Source organism: Protopterus annectens, chromosome 6.part0, assembly GCF_019279795.1.
Source record: "Protopterus annectens isolate FY-2018-M chromosome 6.part0, PAN1.0, whole genome shotgun sequence".
Classification (NCBI taxonomy): Eukaryota; Metazoa; Chordata; order Ceratodontiformes; family Protopteridae; genus Protopterus; species Protopterus annectens.
Window position 1 is genome coordinate 3,649,848 of NC_056737.1, and position 18,813 is coordinate 3,668,660.

The 18,813-nt window shown below is 42.3% G+C and overlaps 1 protein-coding gene across 1 annotated transcript in view; it reads right to left on the reverse strand.

The window, feature by feature from the left end:
• The window catches only part of CHURC1 (churchill domain containing 1), a 578,504-nt gene that overhangs the window by 297,546 nt on the left and 262,145 nt on the right, over window positions 1-18,813 (reverse strand). The window contains exon 2 of the mRNA XM_044073776.1: window positions 2,046-2,181. Within this exon, the coding sequence (XP_043929711.1) occupies window positions 2,046-2,181 (136 nt within the window). The remainder of the gene's footprint in view (window positions 1-2,045; window positions 2,182-18,813) is intronic.

Sequence of the window (18,813 nt, forward strand, 5' to 3'; positions counted from 1 at the left end):
AGTCCTGACCCTCCCACTTAAAATGCTCCCTCATGGAATGAAGAGTTTCTGAAAAGAAAAATCCTCAGGAGGAGTAGCAGAAGGAGTAGAATCATCCACATCAGAATCAGAATAAGGAGAGTACTCCTGCAAGTCTTCAGCCGAAGACTCTGAAACATCTGAAGCCTGCTTAAAAGCCGCCAGCTCAGGATCCACCCTAGGTCTCTTATCAGGAGGGGGCATAGAACCCCTAATCAAAGTAATCAAATCTTCTGCCATTTTAAGCATATGCTTCTTGGGCACAGTACCTGAGGAGCTAGGGGTAACACCAACTGAAGCCAAACCTGGCCTGCCCCTGGGGGAAGCCTTTGAAACAGAAGGAGAGGGCCTAGCCACCTTGGGAAGGGAGGGGAGTATAGTAAGATGAGAAGCCCCCTCAGCCTGACTAGTCTCCTGAGAGGCCACATCCTGCAATAATAAGGTCTCACCCTGGGAACACAAAGAAACCTCCACCGACACCTCCAAAGAACCGGTGTCTGGTACAGACGGTTCTTCAAGCCTAGGCTTAACTGCCTTGTCCTTGCGCTTCTTTGAAGAAGCGGGCGTCGGAGCATCCGACGGCATTTTATAGTTGCACCGCTTCCCAAAGACTAACCTTGCACAATCCAACCTTCTCTTTATAGTGCGTTTATTAAATCTAGCACAAGAGCGACAGCCAACAACGTCGTGCTCAGGCCCTAAAGCAAGGAATACACAAAGTATGATAATCTCTATGCGGTATCTGTTTCCCACAAGAAATGCAATTATTAACTTTTTCTGACATCCGGTAAATGACTGAGGCAAGAAAAAACCAAAATATTCCCCAACGGGGTACTTAGCCAACTTTGAACTCGGTCTGAAACTTCTAAATCGAAAAATCTCAGAACGCCAACCAGCACTTGCAATACTGCTTCTGCATCGGACCATGCGGCAAAAAAGACTGAGGATATGACGTCGGTCATGCGCATTTGTACCCTGACGTCCTGACGTCAGTCAAATGCGCCCTGACCGACGTCAGCCTTATACTTTGATATTCGGGCCAACCAAGGACAGCGGACTACCCAAGTGTTAGGACTGCAGCAATGTGAGATGAAGAACATCAAATGTTTTTCTATTTTCTTGTACTGTGGTAGCATGAACTACAGGAATGTGAAGAGCAGTCACCTAAAGAGCAAACTCACTGAATATGGTAAATCGGGCGACTACTATGGATGCCAGCTATGGCAAATTAAATATGAGAATAGTCCAGTTTGCAAATGGACACAGGCAACAAAGTTACTGAAGCGAAGCAGAAATACAATCATACTAGCATGTGAATTAATGCAGTCAAAAATGTATGTGCGCGCATATTAATCACATAATACACAAAACAAACATACCGTATATACTCCCCAAAAACTTTGCAACCCCAAAAAGCTACGCAACAGTATATACATTTGTGTACCATAAATGGCAGACTCTAGTAGATGCTGTTAATTTTCATTTGAGTCAGTGCCAGCCTTTATGATTGCAAGTGATTCTCAGAAATGATTTTCTGCCCTGCATCCATTGTTGCTGTGATAGGCTTTCTCCTTGCAAAATGAATAGGATACAGCAGATAAGAATTAAAAGTGGTATTAAACAGAAAAATGTGTGTGCTTGCTTGCAGTTCAGCTGTGTGGCAGGCATGTGTTGTGAAACAGTCACAGACTGCAGTGCTGATCAGTAAGGTAGAACTGAAGATGTTGCTTGGATTTAAAATCATAATGAACTTGTGTTTTTCAATGTGATAAGAATACGCTGCCTTTATAATGAATATTACATTTCTGAGAATCAGTCCATCAAAGAACACAAATGCACATATAGTGGAAACAAATCTATTGCTAATTCAGATCACTGACAATTTACTTATCAATAAGTTTTTGGGATGTGGGAGAAAAACAGACCTCCCCCTTTAAATACTCAAGTGGACACACAGATTTGCAATTATTTACTTTTTTGTTTTTTTTACATTCCAGCTGCTGTCAACTGAAAAAAAAATTCCTTACGATCATAGGTAATTACTTCTTCACCATCTTCCTCTTCAACTTGCCGGTTTGCAATTAGTACAAAATCTCTTTTACTGCACTTTGCACAGCTGACATAATTCAAGAGAAAGGAGCCATTCTCCAGGCAAGTGTTCCCCTAAAACAGGAAAAAACGAGAATAAACACAAGAGGACAGGTTTAACTAAACGCAATGTAGAAAATGTAGTTGTGTGCGCTACTGGTTTGCTGCTAAAACAAACAGACCACTTTGGTCACATCATCTCTTTAAATGTTCATCTTGGTCCCCACACTGGGAAGGATCAGAATAATTTTTATATCCATTTTAAGGTTTCCAAGAAAAACTAGTGCTTTACCAGTTAACCAGCTGCTGGTATCCCTTATAGATTTTGATAGTAAATAAGGACTATCTGACCCACTACGTCAGCCCACTGCTGCTGCTCTGGAATGAGAGTCCACACAGCTTGACACCTGGCAAAATGCATTCCTAATCCAGAGTAGTTCATACTTCAAACTGTTTAGCAAATATGACAGAATACAACAGTACACTTATGCTGTTCAAATGGCATCAGACCTTCCAAACAATCCCTTGATAATTCTTTACACACTTTTCCATGAAGGTTGATGCTGGATAAATGTAAGGGGTGCAGCAAGTTTCCATTTTGTACTCACAAGCTCTTACTGCCCCCTTTCCCCACCCCCTGTGGGCACCTATCACTTAAAAATGGACACATCTCTCAAAATACTGCCCTCAAACACTTAATTCAAGCAGTTTCACCTAAAGTTATTAAAGATATTATTTTTAGATAAAAAATACTGTACCTGTTGTTGGAAGCATACAGACAGCTGTAGACATATGACCTGAAAAAAGCCATACTAATGTGATGCTGTACTCAGGGTACAGAGAGTATGCCTGGCTACACCCTTGGTATGGTTACACTGAACAAACCAGCTGTAATAAGTATAGGAGACAGCATAAAAAGTATATACAGACAAAAGTCTCCATAGATGAAGTTTACAGGTACCAAGTATACATTTTGATGCACAATTTCAACAAAATCCTGAAGGAATTACTATCACATTTTTAGCTGGGTAAGCTCTGGGATCATTTTCTGAAAGATCTGTAGTCAGGTAAGGTTCACACACACACATTTTATATAGATATATATATCTAGGACATTTGCTCGAGTGAGCAAATGACCGAAACCCAAACAACCGGGCATACTTGCGTGAAAGTGTTTTTCACCGAAGAAGCACTTTCATGCAAGTATGCCTGTTGCCGAGGCTGTACTACGGTACGGGTAAGGGAAATTTCCCTTTTCCTCACTGTGGTGTGGTTTCGGAGGGAGAATATTAAAGTAGTGGGGGGTGCAAGGGGGTCAAAGCCCCCCTTCTAAAATGTAAATGTAGTGGGGTTTTTTTGTAACACGCTTTAACGAATGCACTTTTTCGATAAAAGCACTTTCGTTAAAGTGTGTTTGGTTATTATGGATTCGGACGTTTGCTCACTCGAGCAAACATCCTTGATCCATATATATATATATATATATATATATATATATATATATATATATATATATATATGTATGTGTGTGTATATGTATACATATACATATATATATATATATATATATATATATATATATATACATATATATATATATATATATATATATATATATATACTCAAAAAATATATAACTCAAAGACAAAAGAGCATATAACCACTAAAATTTCAACGGCACATTACTGTGGTAACAATATAATAAATAAAATAAAGTAAAATAAAAAAGAAACGACACGGACACCGAGTTAGATAGCTTAAGCGATTTCATTCATTCTTGATGCTTGAACTTCTTCAGAATAACTTTACAGAGGCATGGTAGTAGAACAAATACAGTAAATATCATGTATTCATACAGTAACCAATAATGTTGTTCAACAATAAACGAATAAAACACTGTATATATTTGAGTGAACCAATGTGCATAGCTATAATCTAAATATGAAACTAGATGGAGTAAATCAATGAATATTCATGACTTCTAATGAGTAAACATAAGAAATATGGAGAGAACAGTGTTTTAACCTAGGAAAGCATAGTAAACTAAGTGTTATCTAAGCAAACCACCGTAAGACACATTTAATATTAGTGTTTTCATTAAGACCTGGTGGAATTTCAGCATTTAATAAGAGTTGCCATTTGAGCTCTCTGAACTCCAAAAATAGTTCATAATTACCAAAAAAACAAAATCAATTTGCTCCAGAACAAGAAATTCAAACTTTTTGAAATTCAGACATGAGATACTATGTTTGGCCAAAGCATTTTTCACATTACCTGCTCTGATCGCACCCAAGTGCTCCTTTATTCTATCTGAAAGAAGTCTATTTGTTTTGCCTATATAGAAACTTGAGCAACTGGTGCAACTGCCAGCATAAACAAAAGAGGAATGGCAGTGAAAAGCTCCATTTGTTTACACTGCATTATATACTTAGCTCCAGTTAAGCACAGAGTAGTTACATTTCTGTTTACATTCATACACATACAGTAGTTACATGTATGCATTTTATGGTTTTACTGAGGTAGAAGTTACTAAAGAAAAAGCTCACATGCATCTCAGTGGATTGCAGAGTCAGCAGTTAGGTATAAAAAAGTTTCATCATTTCATTGAGAGGTTGGGAGTATTCTGTTTATGGAGAGTATTGTACGGTGAGCACAAAGTCTTAACCTGGTGATGAGTATGTTCAGGAAAAGGATTGGTTAAGATGTTGTTTAAGCAGTGGTTTAAAACTACTGAGTTTGTCAGAGACTTTTACTTGTGTAGAGAGTTTAGCAATATACTGGGAGTCTCTTGCAACATTACTTATCTGTGAGTAGTAAGAATTTGTTACTAGAATGGAGGTCCCTTTGCTGGACAGTAGGGCAATAAGTTTGGCAGTGCAGGGCATTTTTCTGGATGATGAACGAGTCTGTGTGCTATAGCTGGTTGTGAATAGGTTAGGAAGTTACACAGTTCAAGCCAGTTTAATTGCTTTAGACTATGACAGTGGTGGGTCCTATGAGGGAGATTGGTAGCATATTTAGCTATTTTATTTTAGCAGGAGGCAAGTTTCTTTGAGTATTAAGTTTGTTAGGATAAGAGAGGGATATAACAGAGTTGGCAGTAAGAAGGTAGTGGCTACAGATTTTCTTGCAGTGTCTGTAAGGAATCTATTGATCCTATAAAGGCAGTCTAGTTTCTGGTGTGTAGATTTAATGGTGTGCAGTATATGCTGGTCATATTTGAGACTTATCTACTATAATGCCTAGAAGTTTACTTAAGTTACAGTTTAATGACAGCATTATTTGCTGACTTTATGGTAAAATACTGGCAGCATTTTAAGGTAAAAAGCATCAATGTAGTTTTCTTGTGACTGAGTAGGAGATTGGATTCTTTGAGCCAGGTTTCTACAGAGAAGAAAGATTTTTGGGTAATGTCTTGGAGCTTATTTATTGTTCAGGCTGCACATATTAATCTTGAGTCATCTGCATACGGAACTAAACTGTCATGGTGAGTGTAAGTGTGGCGGTCATTAATAAATATATTAAATAGGACAGGACCCAGGACAGAGACCAGAGGGACAGCTGTAGTAACTGGCTGTAAAGACGAGTAGGTTTGTTGCCTTCCAAACAGGTTACTGAGAAACCATGACAAGGAGTACTGTAAAAGTCCTACTGTGGAGAGCTGAATGAGTGGTTGCTGGTGCAAGACAGTATCAAATGACTTTGACAAGTCTAAGAACATGGTGGACCACAAGCAGATCATTGTTTCTATGTTGGTTTAATAAACTGGTAAAATGTAGTAGAGCAGTAGTGGTGCTATGCTGGGGCCTAAAACCATGTTGTGCTTTGGAGAGCAGGTTATTTGATATTAGGTACTGCATCAGCTGCATACAGATGCATTTTTCTGATATTTTGTAGGGGGGGGAGATAATTGCTGTTGGTCTGCAGTTATTAAACCCTGTATATGCTCCTTCTTTGTGCAGTGGTATGATGCAGCATTTTTTTCATAGTAATGAGGTGCATCTTTCTGCTATGGACCTATTAATTAATATGGACACAGGGAAGGCTATGACTTCTGTGGTCAATTTTAGGTAGTCTGATGGTAGTTGGTCTACAGATAAAGAAGTAGCTTTTAGTTTAAGGGACTATTACTAGTGAGGAAGGTACTGGACTAAAACTGAAGAGCTGTGGATGTTTTTTGTTGAGCAAGGGTAGACAGAGGAAGGCAGATGCATCAGTGTCTAAAAGAGATGATATTGATTGTATAAAGTAGGAATTAAACTGTGGGGATACAGTATGTCATACCATCTGTTTTTGGAGACGTAGTTGTGGTCTTGCCAATATGGAACAGTTTATTTAGTGATGACCAAAGAAGTTTTATCTTGTTTTTATGTTTGCCTTGTAGCTGGGAACATTATGATGTTAAGTTGTCAATCTCGCCTTCATTCTTGCTTGATGGGTTCGGAGCCGATCCTCGGCTCCGGCTCGGCACTTTGCTAAGCTCGAGAGTCACTTTTACCAGCTCGAGGCAGCCCCATATCCCATGATGCAAGGCGGTAAGTACCCAGATCTCGTTTTGCCGCTTCGCTGATGAGGTCCTCCTTTTGCCAGCTCCTGGTAAGTGTTTAAATTAAACTGCTTTAGCCCCTTTTAGACGATTTTTTCTTAAAAATCTCTTATTATTTGTTAATTGTAAGCCCCTTTTGACAAAAATTATCCTTCCTCCTTAATTTTTTTAGTCAGGCCTTCTTTCCCTCCCATCCCCCCCCCCCCCCGGTCAGGGTGTGTGTGTGTGTGTGTGTGTGTGTGTGTGTGAGGTTTTTATTGTTTGTACTTTAATTTTAATTGCTTGTTTGGGACTGTGTGTGTACTTTCTGTATCCACTATGTCCAAAGAGCAGAGGGTCTCAGGCTTTAAGAAGTGTGACTCGTGCTGTCAGAAGATGTCTCTGACAGACGGTCACACTTCTTGTTTATACTGCCTGGGACCTCTCCACCTGCAGGACTCCTGTGCAATATGTCATTCTTTTAGCCAGAGAGTCCTGCAGGAAAAGAGAAACAAATTGATTTTAAGGGGACTCCTTAAACCGGAGGGCTCCCCGGCCAAATCGGCACCGGGAAAGCCTTCCAAGTCTAAGGCCCAGGCTTCTGTACCCAAGCCTTCGGCCTTGGCTCCGACTTTGTCGGAGTCGAGATCGGCTCCGGCTGGAGCCGATCCTACATTGACTAGATCTTCGGCACCGATGGCTATCGGTGCCGATACTTCCATGGTCACCTTGGTGTCGGTTCTGAGTTCTGGCTCCGACCACCATGTGGCTCAGGCTTCGGTGTCGGCGCCGACCGGCACCGACACCGCTATTTCGATGCCTGCATCGGCTCCGGCTGGAGCCGATGCATCTAGATCTTCTCTCGGAGCCGAAAAGTTATCGGCTCCGACTGGATCAGTAGCTTTGTCGGCTCTGATGGTTCCTTCGAGGAAGAGGTCCAGGTCCCCCTCTTTGGAACCGATTCTGTCGGCTCCGGCCTCACCTCTTCTTTCGGAACGGAGCCATCGGAGCCGATCATCTAGGTCGTCCAGGTTATCTGACCATGATTTAGAGAGGGTGGTAAGTAGATTATTAAAATCACAGGCACTGGCCCAGATGCTTCATAGTCCGTCTCAACAGACGACTATTAGTCCACACCCTCTTCAAGTTCCTCCTTCGACTCTACCCCAGAGTTTGGAGCTGGAGTCTACGGGGATAGTTACTGCTATGGCTAAGAGGCAGATACCCCCCCCCCCCTTCTGCACCCTCGGCATCTACTCTTATCTCCTCCTCGAGACCTTCCTTGGAGGGATTCGGTGGTCGGGCTTCCCTGGTCTCCTCCGAGGGGGTGAGTGGCATCGGACCCTTGTCCGACCCCGCTCTTCCCCTTGGAGCTTCGGCCTTGGTGAGCTCGGCTCAGACATCTGCCTCGGAGCCTTCCCTTTCAGTGGGCCCGGGAGTCCCAGTTTCTTCAGAACGGGTTCTCTCGGATCTCCCTGGGAGGGGGGCCTTCGAGGTGATGAAGAGTGTACTGGCCACTGGACTCAGTCAGCAGTCTATTCCCTTAGCTCCTCCCTCTACAGTGCCTATCGATATCTCTTCCATCTCTCTTGCTCCCGGACCTAGAGATCCACCGCCTCAGGTTTCCCCATTGGGAAGAACCCCCTCTTCCGAGGATTCTCCTGATCAGTCAGGAGATCCTCCGCGCAAGAGGACTTGTAAGAGGAAACACCTGGACTCCCCTGAGTCTACCACTTCAGATACCGACTTAGATGAGTCGGAGGGATCCCCAAGATCCCCCTCTGAGGATGTCTCCTTTTCAGACATCCTAGAACTCCTAAAACAGAGGGGTAACTGGCCCTCCATAAATCCCTCCGAGGATGAGTCTGTATACCTAGAGGAGTTTGGATCTCGACCCTCCACCTCCTGGGTGTCTCCACCTTTCGACCCCCTTATGGAGGTTATTGCTCGAAAGGCTTGGGCTGCTCCGGATTCTGTAGAGCCAGTTCCTAGGAGGCCGTCTAAATTTATTACAGCCCCTTCTGAAAAGCAATTCCTCAAAAAAGGTGTCCCTGTTGATGCCATGGTGGTGGCGGCCGCCACTAAGAAGGAACTTGCAGATCCTTCCGTACCAGTCCATCCTCCTAATAATGATTCTAGGACCATGGATAAGTATGGTAAGCGGATGTTCTCCTCAGCGACCTTTGCCATGCGTTCGCTGAACTATTTATGTCACTTCACCAGACTCCAAAGGGACATCCTCAAGGAACTAGGTGAAGTAGTGCAGGATCCTACGGCTGCAGTGGCTCAAGAAAAGATTGCTTCTCAGCTAGGAATCCTTAATTCTATAGCCAACTCCTCCATGCGACTGATCTCGTATGCAGCTGATGGAGCGAGTAGAGCCGCGGGTACAGGAGTGGCTCTTGGACGTCAATCCTGGATGCGGCTCTGTAATTTTGCAGATCCCTTTAAGGCGTCCTTCACGAATTCTCCCTTTGATGGGTCAGCATTGTTTGGCCCTCAAGTGAAGGATACATTGACCAGGTGTGAGCAGGACGGCAAGACTCTTTCTGCCGTAGGGGTCCGTTTTTCTACCCCCTCTAGACCTTACCCCAAAGGTCAGAAGGGCAGAAAATGTGGTTCCGTAAGTCCCAGGGACTCACACCGGACACACGTGGTCAGTTTACCCCTAGAGGCAGAGGGGGTAATAATAACAGACGCCGCTCTAGAGGCAGAGGGGGTCCACAAAACCAGGGAAGCAGAGAGCCTCTCTCTGACAAGCCCTTCCAGCATCCCTGAGATGTTGCCCGACTGTCCATCCTTGGAGGCAGTCGGGGGAAGACTATCACTGTACCCAGAAGCCTGGCGTTCCCTCTCTCAAGACAGATGGGTACAGTCGATTATATCCGAGGGTTACAAAATTCCTTTTGAGGAAAGTCCTTTCTCTCACAAAAATTCCCTTCCAGATGTACCACCCGCTCTAAGGGAAATTGCCGAGTTAGAAGTATTAAAGCTTCTACAAAAAAGAGCCATTCAGCCAGTTACAACAGACCATTCAGAGCCCGGAATCTACTCAAGATTCTTTTTGGTCCCCAAAAAGACTGGAGACTGGAGACCAATATTGGATCTCAGCAGACTCAACAAGTCTGTGAGAAAGACAAGATTTCGAATGGTCACACTTCAATCAATTTTGCCCTTCCTAGAGAAGGACAACTGGATGTGCTCAATAGATCTTCAGGACGCGTACTATCACATAAAAATTCACAGACGCTCCAGAAGATTTCTCCGCTTTCGGCTGGGGTCCAGTCATTATCAATTCAGAGCCCTGCCCTTTGGTCTCACTACAGCCCCCAGAGTGTTCACCAAATGTATGGCAGTGGTCACGGCTCACCTGAGACGCCAAGGATTCCAGGTGTTTCCGTATCTTGACGACTGGCTCCTTTCAGCCACCACCAGGCATCAACTTCTTCAAGCCAGGGATTACACCCTAAATCTCTGCACTCAATTAGGAATTTCGATCAACTACGAAAAATCCTCCTTATTGCCCTGCCAGTCTATTACTTTCATAGGCGCAAACTTAAACACTGTTCGGATGTCAGCAACCCTCACAGACCAAAGAATCTCAGATATCCAAAGTCACATGAGGATCATCCTTGCCAGCAAAAAGGTGCAAGCCAGAATGGTTCTGAAGGTGTTGGGCCTCATGGCTGCGGCTATTACCCTTCTTCCTCTGGCCCGCTTCTACATGCATCTTCTTCAGTGGATGTTGTTCACTCAGTGGTCTTACCAACAACTTCCCATGCGTCACCAAATCCTGGTGACACAAATTTGCAAGAATCATCTATCATGGTGGATTACTTCTCCCCAGATTCACCAAGGCAGACCCTTTGTATTCCCGGCCCCGGTAGCCACAGTCACTACGGACGCCTCCCTGATCGGGTGGGGGGGGTCATTATCAGGGCAGGATGGTTCATGGGACGTGGCAACCGTTCGAATACCACCTGCACATAAATGTCCTAGAGATGAGAGCAGTGCTTTTAACGTTGCAAGCCCTCAACGACTTTCTTCCCTTGGGAACAATTGCAGTTCACACAGACAACATGTCTGTAGTATGGTATATCAACAAACAGGGCGGAACCAAGTCCTACCCCTTGTGTCAAGAAGCTCTCAGACTTTGGCAATGGGCGATCTCCTCTCATCGGTTTCTGGTAGCAACGCATATCCCTGGGAAAACCAACATTCTAGCGGACAGATTGAGCAGAGCTATTCTCATGCCTCACGAGTGGTCTCTCAAACAATCTATAGTGGAGGAGATTTTTCTAGAATGGGGCCGCCCATGTTGCGATCTTTTTGCTACTCCCCAAAACAGCAAATGCCCAGACTTCTTTTCTCTCTTCTCACTGCCAGGCCATTCCCCCCAGAGACGCTCTAACCCAGGATTGGCCCCAGGGACTTCTTTATGCCTTTCCTCCCTTCCCGCTGATTCCACAAGTACTCCAGAAAGCCACCGTTTTGAGAGCCAAAATGATTCTCATTGCTCCCTATTGGCCTCGACAAATTTGGTTTCCATTCCTCCATCGTCACCTTTTGGTGCAGCCGTGGCATCTGGACCCAGTGCCAGACCTTCTGATTCACCAATCGGGTCAGCTGCATCGGTCTATTCCTTCTCTCAACCTCACAGCGTGGTTGCTCCACTTCCTTCCTTAGCCAGGCTTCCTATGATCTCTAATCCTGTTAGGGATATCATAGTGGCTTCCCTTAAATCCTCTACTAGAAGGATTTATACCAGCAAATAGAAACGCTTCTCTTGTTGGGCAAAAGCTAAAAATATAGATCCTTTTACTGCCCCTGTTCATGCAGTTTTGGATTTCTTAGCGGAAATCTTTCACGCGGGCTCTTCATCTTCCACGGTCAAAGTTCAGTTGGCTGCTATCTCGAACTTTCATGTTGGTTTTGCAGATTACAACATTATGTCCCACAGGCTTTGTAGAGCCTTTCTAAAAGGAATTTTTCTCCTGAAACCTCCAGTCAGGAGTCCTCCTCCTCAATGGGACCTAAATCTCGTGCTGACATCCTTAATTCTTCCTCCCTTCGAGCCAGCTGTTTCATGTTCCCTGAAATTTCTTTCATGGAAAACACTCTTCCTTGTTGCTATTACCTCAGCAAGGTGAGTGTCAGAACTTCATGCTCTCTCTGTTCGTCCCCCTTATTTGGTCTTCCATAAAGACAGGGTATCCTTGAGAACTAATCCAACCTTTTTGCCTAAGGTGGCCTCGAAAAATAATTTGAACCAATCTATTGACCTCCCTGTATTTTTCCCTAATTACTCAAACAGATCGGAACAAAAATTACATTATCTTGATGTTCACCGCCAACTGAGATATTATTTGGACAGAACAAAACAATTCAGGAAATCCAACCAGCTCTTTCTTTCTTATGCTGATAACAAGAAAGGCCTTCCTGTCTCCAAAGTGACCTTATCTAGATGGCTTTCTTCCGTCATCTCTGAAATCTATCAGCTCAGGGGAAAACAGCTGTGCTCAAAACCTAAAGCGCATTCAACCAGAAGCTTAGCCACTTCCACAGCTTTTCAGGCTAGACTTCCATTAGACACTATTTGTGCAGCAGCCACTTGGGCCACTCCTCATACCTTTGTTTCTCATTACAAATTGGATTTGGCCTCCAGGGATAGAGCCAGTTTTGGCTCTACAGTTCTCAAGAGTCTGTTCCATTGAGCCACCCAGGATAGAGGTGCTAGGGACGCGGTCCCATCAAGCAAGAATGAAGGCGAGATTGACAACTTAACATTGAGAAGTTATGTACCTACCATAACGTTCCATGTTAGTTGTCTTCTCTCGCCTTCTTTCTTGCGACCCTCCCTCCTGCCCCCTGGCCTGGACAGACCTTTTATTCTCCCTATCTGGAAGAATGCTTCTTAAGACCAGCTAGTTCTGGTCTACCTTAGCCCATCCTTCAGGCTTTTTGCCTTTCCTTCCTTCTGGAAGTATTTGTGCTAGGTGTTATTGCCTATAGATAAACGAGATCTGGGTACTTACCGCCTTGCATCATGGGATATGGGGCTGCCTCGAGCTGGTAAAAGTGACTCTCGAGCTTAGCAAAGTGCCAAGTCGGAGCCGAGGATCGGCTCCGAACCCATCAAGCAAGAAAGAAGGCGAGAGAAGACAACTAACATGGAACGTTATGGTAGGTACATAACTTCTCATTTGTTCTGATTGACATGGAGTTTTGCAAGGTTTCTAAGATGTCTAAATTGCTGGAAGCCATTTTGAGTTCTATTTTTACACCAGTTTTTCCATGCTATATCCCTTTTTAGCATGATTTTTTTTTGGTTTCTTTTGTTAGCCATGGTGTGGGATTGGACTTCACTCTTTTATTATGTACTGGTGCTAGGTTATTTAAGGATGTAACAGAGTGTTTTACAGCAATATTTAGTAGCACTGTTCTAAGTACTTTCCAGTTGCATTGTTTTAGTGTTTCATTAAAAATATCTTTGCTGAAATTGGTTGTATTTTGTACTTCATTACAAATATGTACATCTAGATCATGGTAAGTTCTAATGGCATATGATGGCATGTGGTCACTTATGCTATCCTAGAGCCGGCTTACTTTTGTCAGTTTGCCTAGTTTGTAAGGATCCAGTCTAATCTTCAGCATCTCCCTGACGTTTTATTGATTCTAGTGGTGGTTATTAATTCTTTGAAGTTGTACAATTTTAGGGATTCAGTGGGGGCAGTGGACTTTATAAATTGCCAGTCTATAGTGAAGTCGCCAAGTATTATAATTTAACAGTTAATTTGTTGGGATATCTAATACAGGATGTTTTCAGCAGCATCCGTGTTGTTCCCTGATGATATATAAATTGCTGTTAAACATATAGTTTTCCTATTGTTGACTTTTATATGAGTGTTATTAGAAGTTCAGCACTGTTAAATTTGGGTATTTCCTGTGGAAGTAAGGTGATGGTTAGGAAATTTCTGTAGATGCCACCTGTACACTTGTTCCATCTATCATGCCTTAGTATACTGTATTCTGGGGAGGTGATCTCATTATCTTTTATTTCTTTTTTTAACCAGGTTTCAGTAGCTATCACTACATCATGAGTGTATGTGGCAAGGCAGTCATGTATATCATGGATTTTATTGCACATTATTCTTAGGTTCATATTTAGTAAAGTGAATTTGAGTTCTGTTTTTTTTTTTTTCCCCGTAGAGGGGTATTACGTGACTATTTGGGGTTTGGAAGTGATGGTGTCGCACAGTAGGACCTGGGCTGTGGTGAATATCGCTAAGTTTTTGAATTGATATTCTACAGAGTGAAGAGTGTGACCAGTTATATTTTTGTCTTGGTTTGATATTTAATCGTAAATTTGGATACTTAGTTTTGAGATATTTATAGATAAATAGATCAGATATGGTTTGTTTATAGAGCCCATGTGCTATGGAGAAAGATATGTAGATGTTGATATTTTTTGTAAGGATTGGGTGAAGTTCTAAGTATACAAAGGAGGTGGATTTCATAATTGGTGATGAAGGCTAGCAGAGTGAGGTAGGAATGAGTTAGGGGCATCTTATTTAACTTGGGTTTTATCTTTGTTATAATTTAGGATTACAAACTGTTAAGAGAGTACTGGGTTGGTTGTAGAGATGAAATATGACAGGTACTGGAGGCAAGGGGTAGGACAGTTTGAGAGAGAGAGTCTTGGGTGGTAAACTAGAGTGGGTATTACTATTGGGAGTACTTTGAATTATTTCTTTTTTTCTGGAGGGAACAAACAGTATTGGTTTGAAGAATATGTGGGTGGTACTATGGTAGTATAAATGCAGCATAAGAGGGGGTGGGTGGGAACTGGAGGTAGGGTAGGGGAACAGAATAAGCCCAAATGTTAATCACAGTGAACAAAGCAGATTGAAAACGTGGCAAAGAGACAAAGAAAAACTTTCAGTGACTCAACTTAAACAGTCACAAATCTGCTGACAGAGATAAGTAAAAGGAACAAAGTATTTTAAAAGGCCTCTGTGCCAGTAGATGAAAGTCTTTACATACAACAATGCAAACCAGTAGATCTTACACTCCTAAGCAGAGAAGAGTACACTGAAGGAATGAGTGGGAGGGGTAAGAATAGTTAGATTAAGTAAGTGGGTGCTGGGGGCTAAACTTCACAGGCAAAAAGCTGATGCTCCTTCCAGTGTGCCCGGACTTGCACAGGTCGCACCTTTGTAAAACCAACTCATCATTCTCTAGATTTCATCAATCTTCTGTACCCTTCCTGAAGTAATCTTGCAGTCCTTCTCACAAGCTGCGAGCTCCTTTAGATATGACTGAAATGAATGGAACAAGAGAGTATTAGACACAAGAGACACCAAGTATTCACTGTGCACATCCCACACTCCTGACAAATCCCACTCATCCCAATACTCTCCTTTACTCTTCTATCATATTTCAATCTATTTTCCAAGTTTTGGACCTCACTGAAGCCTCTGCAGTTTTCCTAGCAGATGCCTGTGTATGAGAAGGTGAATTGACTTTGTGAAATCCAGCTAACCATGTCAACCACTGTTCTTCTGTCAAATTCTCTTTTAATCCAATCATAAAATGGGATCTGACTCAAAATTACATCTCTTTCAACCATGAATTCATGTTGGTTATCACTCAGATTCATGTCCCCTTGCAGTGCAAACAGCCCTTTACTCAAACATTATGTCCATGACCTTCCCAACCCTTGCTGTCAGGCTAACAAGCCTGTAGTTTTGCACACTATCTTGTTCCCATGCTGTACAAAATCAGCACTCTTGCCATTCTGCAGTCCTCAGGCACAACTACTTTCTGTGCCTTGATCTCCCTTATCAGGAAATACACAGGACAGATTCCTAATGACCGCCACAGACAGCCCATCTCATTCTTGAACTTTATTTGCCCATAAAGCAACCAGTCTATTCTGCAATTCATCCTGTTCTACCACAGTGTCTCCCTCCCAGCTTGGCATTCTCCTCAATTTCCTTCATGAAATGAAGCGCAACCCACACGCAATGCCTTAACCTGGTCTGTGACATTAACAGAGCTTGTTAGCAGGATAGTTCTGCTTCCCAAAGACTCCCCCATCTGTGGAATAGACTCTCTCTCTCTCCATGTCAAGCTGAGTACCTCTCTAGCCCTCATTAAGAGGAGTCTGGATGACTGAATGGGAAACAGAATATATACCCCCTGGGATCCCACCTGTTTCCCCTGCTGGACAGGGGAAAAAGGTTCTGACTGAGGGAACATGGGCAAAATTCTTGGCTAGGCTTTTAAAGGCCTCTGAGGCAATAGCCTAGTATCATCCTATGAACCTATGAAGAATGAGGTGATATATTCATTTGCATCTTCTGAAAACTCACACTCATCCTTACTTAGCATAAAAACATTTACCTATACCTTTACCTTACCTGCTATAACAGTATAAAATACTTTGATAACATTCCATCAGCTCATTTACAACGTAAACCTTTGTTGCTGTCACCTCCTCAGATGTCCTTTTGCTTGCCTGCATGTATCAGAACATCTTCCGTCTCTCTTTATCCTCTTCCATCTACCTCATGTATGCCCTGTCTTATACCCTAATTGCTGGGTTAATATTCCTGGGTAGCTGCAGTCCTTTTCTTTCAAATCCTTATCCACAGCCTAGAGTACACTGCTCCCCAATTCATTCCCATAGCTTTTCTACCCATTCAATTTGCCTCCAAATGTTAACTTATTTTTGTCTCTTTCATCTAGCTGAACACAATACCCCTTCCCAAAATTTGCCACCATCACCTCTTTAAAGTCTTATCCCTTCCAGACATTGAACCACACAGCCACTTGACTACTGTTGGCCAGTGGCACGTTTAGCAGGACAAGCTTAACCCTTTTTCCTTTGGTTAGGACCACATACATAACTTGTGGACCAGTTGTCACAACCCCTGACTTCCCACTCCCTTCTCTGTGATGTAGCTTGTAACTTCTAATATTGCTTTTGGCAAATTCAGATCCCCCCTAAGAACAATACTTGATGCTATTTCTCCCATTCTCTCATCCTCTTAACATGAGGAATCGGGGGGGGGGGGTGAAGCACTGTATCAATCCACCAGTGTGTTCCCCTTTATCTATCTCAACTGTTAACATGCTTACCCATAGCTTAGATTCTAAAATCTACCTACTCCCTTGCACTCTTCCTGAGGTGGAACTACTCTCTCCTCCTCCTCCTCCTCTCGGATCTAAAATTTGTAGTCTCATTTCATTACTTTTTCTCAAGTAACTTTCACCACTATTCCGTTTAACCATTCCACTATTTAATACCTTCCTTTGGCTTTTTTTTTTTTTTTTTAATTTAGAGACATTCCAGTTGTAAGCCTACTGCTCTGCTGAGACTGCATTAATGATAATGAGTTGTAATTCAAGTATCAGTTACGTTTTGACCTTCCTTATTACTTGCTAGAAAGGTGCAGGTACTATGTACAACAGAAAAGTGAATGTCTGTCTTGTAGGAACATATACCTATGAAAACTGTCATGGATTCTGAAAAGCTCTTCTCATATAGACTGTGCATCTTTTTGTTTACTGCTTACATCATTAACTGAATGGCAAGTTCTTTACAGTGTTACCTGTTCAGGAACTGTTTTCATTTTGAAGTTGATGTTTTTAGTATGTGTTAGTCTGGTCATATCTAAATACTGCAGTAATGTGTTGATTAGTTACTCACACAAGTAAAAATCAGAGGAACATTAGTCTGTGGGCCACTTTTCCCCTTCTTTTTCTGAGCTACTCTCACCTGAACCCAATGAGACTCCCATGGGAGTTGAATTAAGGATACTTTAACATTGGATGGATAGCTTTTAAAATTGCCCCTACACTTACTGTATCTAGTGCGAGTGAGTCAGTGATTTCAGTTATTTGGACAGTTGAAGTGGGAATGGTTTCTGGTGCCACATTTTTTGTTTGTTTGAACTAGAAAGGGAGTTATACACGGATTACATTTCTAATCCTGTGAACAGAATGACAATGAAAGATAGTGGTCATCATTAGTCTAAAGTTTTAATTTACTGATGGCATTTGTGAAATGCTAGTTTATTGTGCAGTGCCATGACAATACTTGTTTTTAGATGAAAGCCAAGCAAGAAGAGTTTGGTCATATTTGAAGTGGGAATCCTCATGTAACTTGAATATGGTGCTAGGCAAATCCCATACAATTCTTGATGGACACTGATGGTAACAATGTTGTTCCTTTCTCTACCAAATTAAACTATAGCTATCTATGCTTCTTTACACTGGGATGACCAGTTGTGGGGCATAATTAACTCGGGGGTGTAGTACTTGTTTATCTAAAGGTAAAATGAGTTACAAACGGAGTCTTCCGAATTAAGAAACAGGTTTAACTTCATACCTTTAAGAAACTGTAAGTAGTAAATGTCACTACAGCAGGTTTCTCGTGTCTTCTGTTTCAGTTAAGTTTGCATTACTTCAACCATATGTCTCAAGTATGTAGCACATTTTGCTTATGCCAACTGGTGGGCTGTTATTCCAGGTCCACTTTTCATTATGACCACAAACAGGGGCATAAAGCTGTGCTGTTGTTTAACAGTGAATGCACTACACCTTTCAGTATGACATACGTTACAAAATGAAAAACAAAACAGTTTGATAAAATTCCCATGCATAAGTGCAGGAAGATAAAATAACCCATTTACTGGTGTAGAAATAACTGTATGAAATTCTATACTGGGAAATTCAACTTTGAGGGAAACGTAGAGAGAATACAGGATATAATTTTCTGGTAAACATGGTTATTCTAGTTGTTATCTTTGTGTAGTGTAATGAATATTTCTTATTTTATGTTTTTATTTAGCTTGGGAGGGGGAAAGGAAACAGAGATATGTTTTGTGGAATGTACTGCTGGTTGACAGGAAATATATAGAAGTATTTTGACTGACTATACTGGAGTACTGTAGTATACTATACAGTGTGTAGACAGTCACACTTTGCAGTATATTACAGCAAGACTTTGGGGTGGTGGTGGGGTAATTACGAAGCCTCGGTTTTCCATCAGTGCTGTGTGATCTCAGAGATAGTATAAGTAAGGATGTGAGGTGTGGGGGTGGAGTGAACTTAGCTCTCTGCAAAGCACTGCCCTATAAAGATTTATTGTCATTTTGCTGGTGTGGGACTTGATG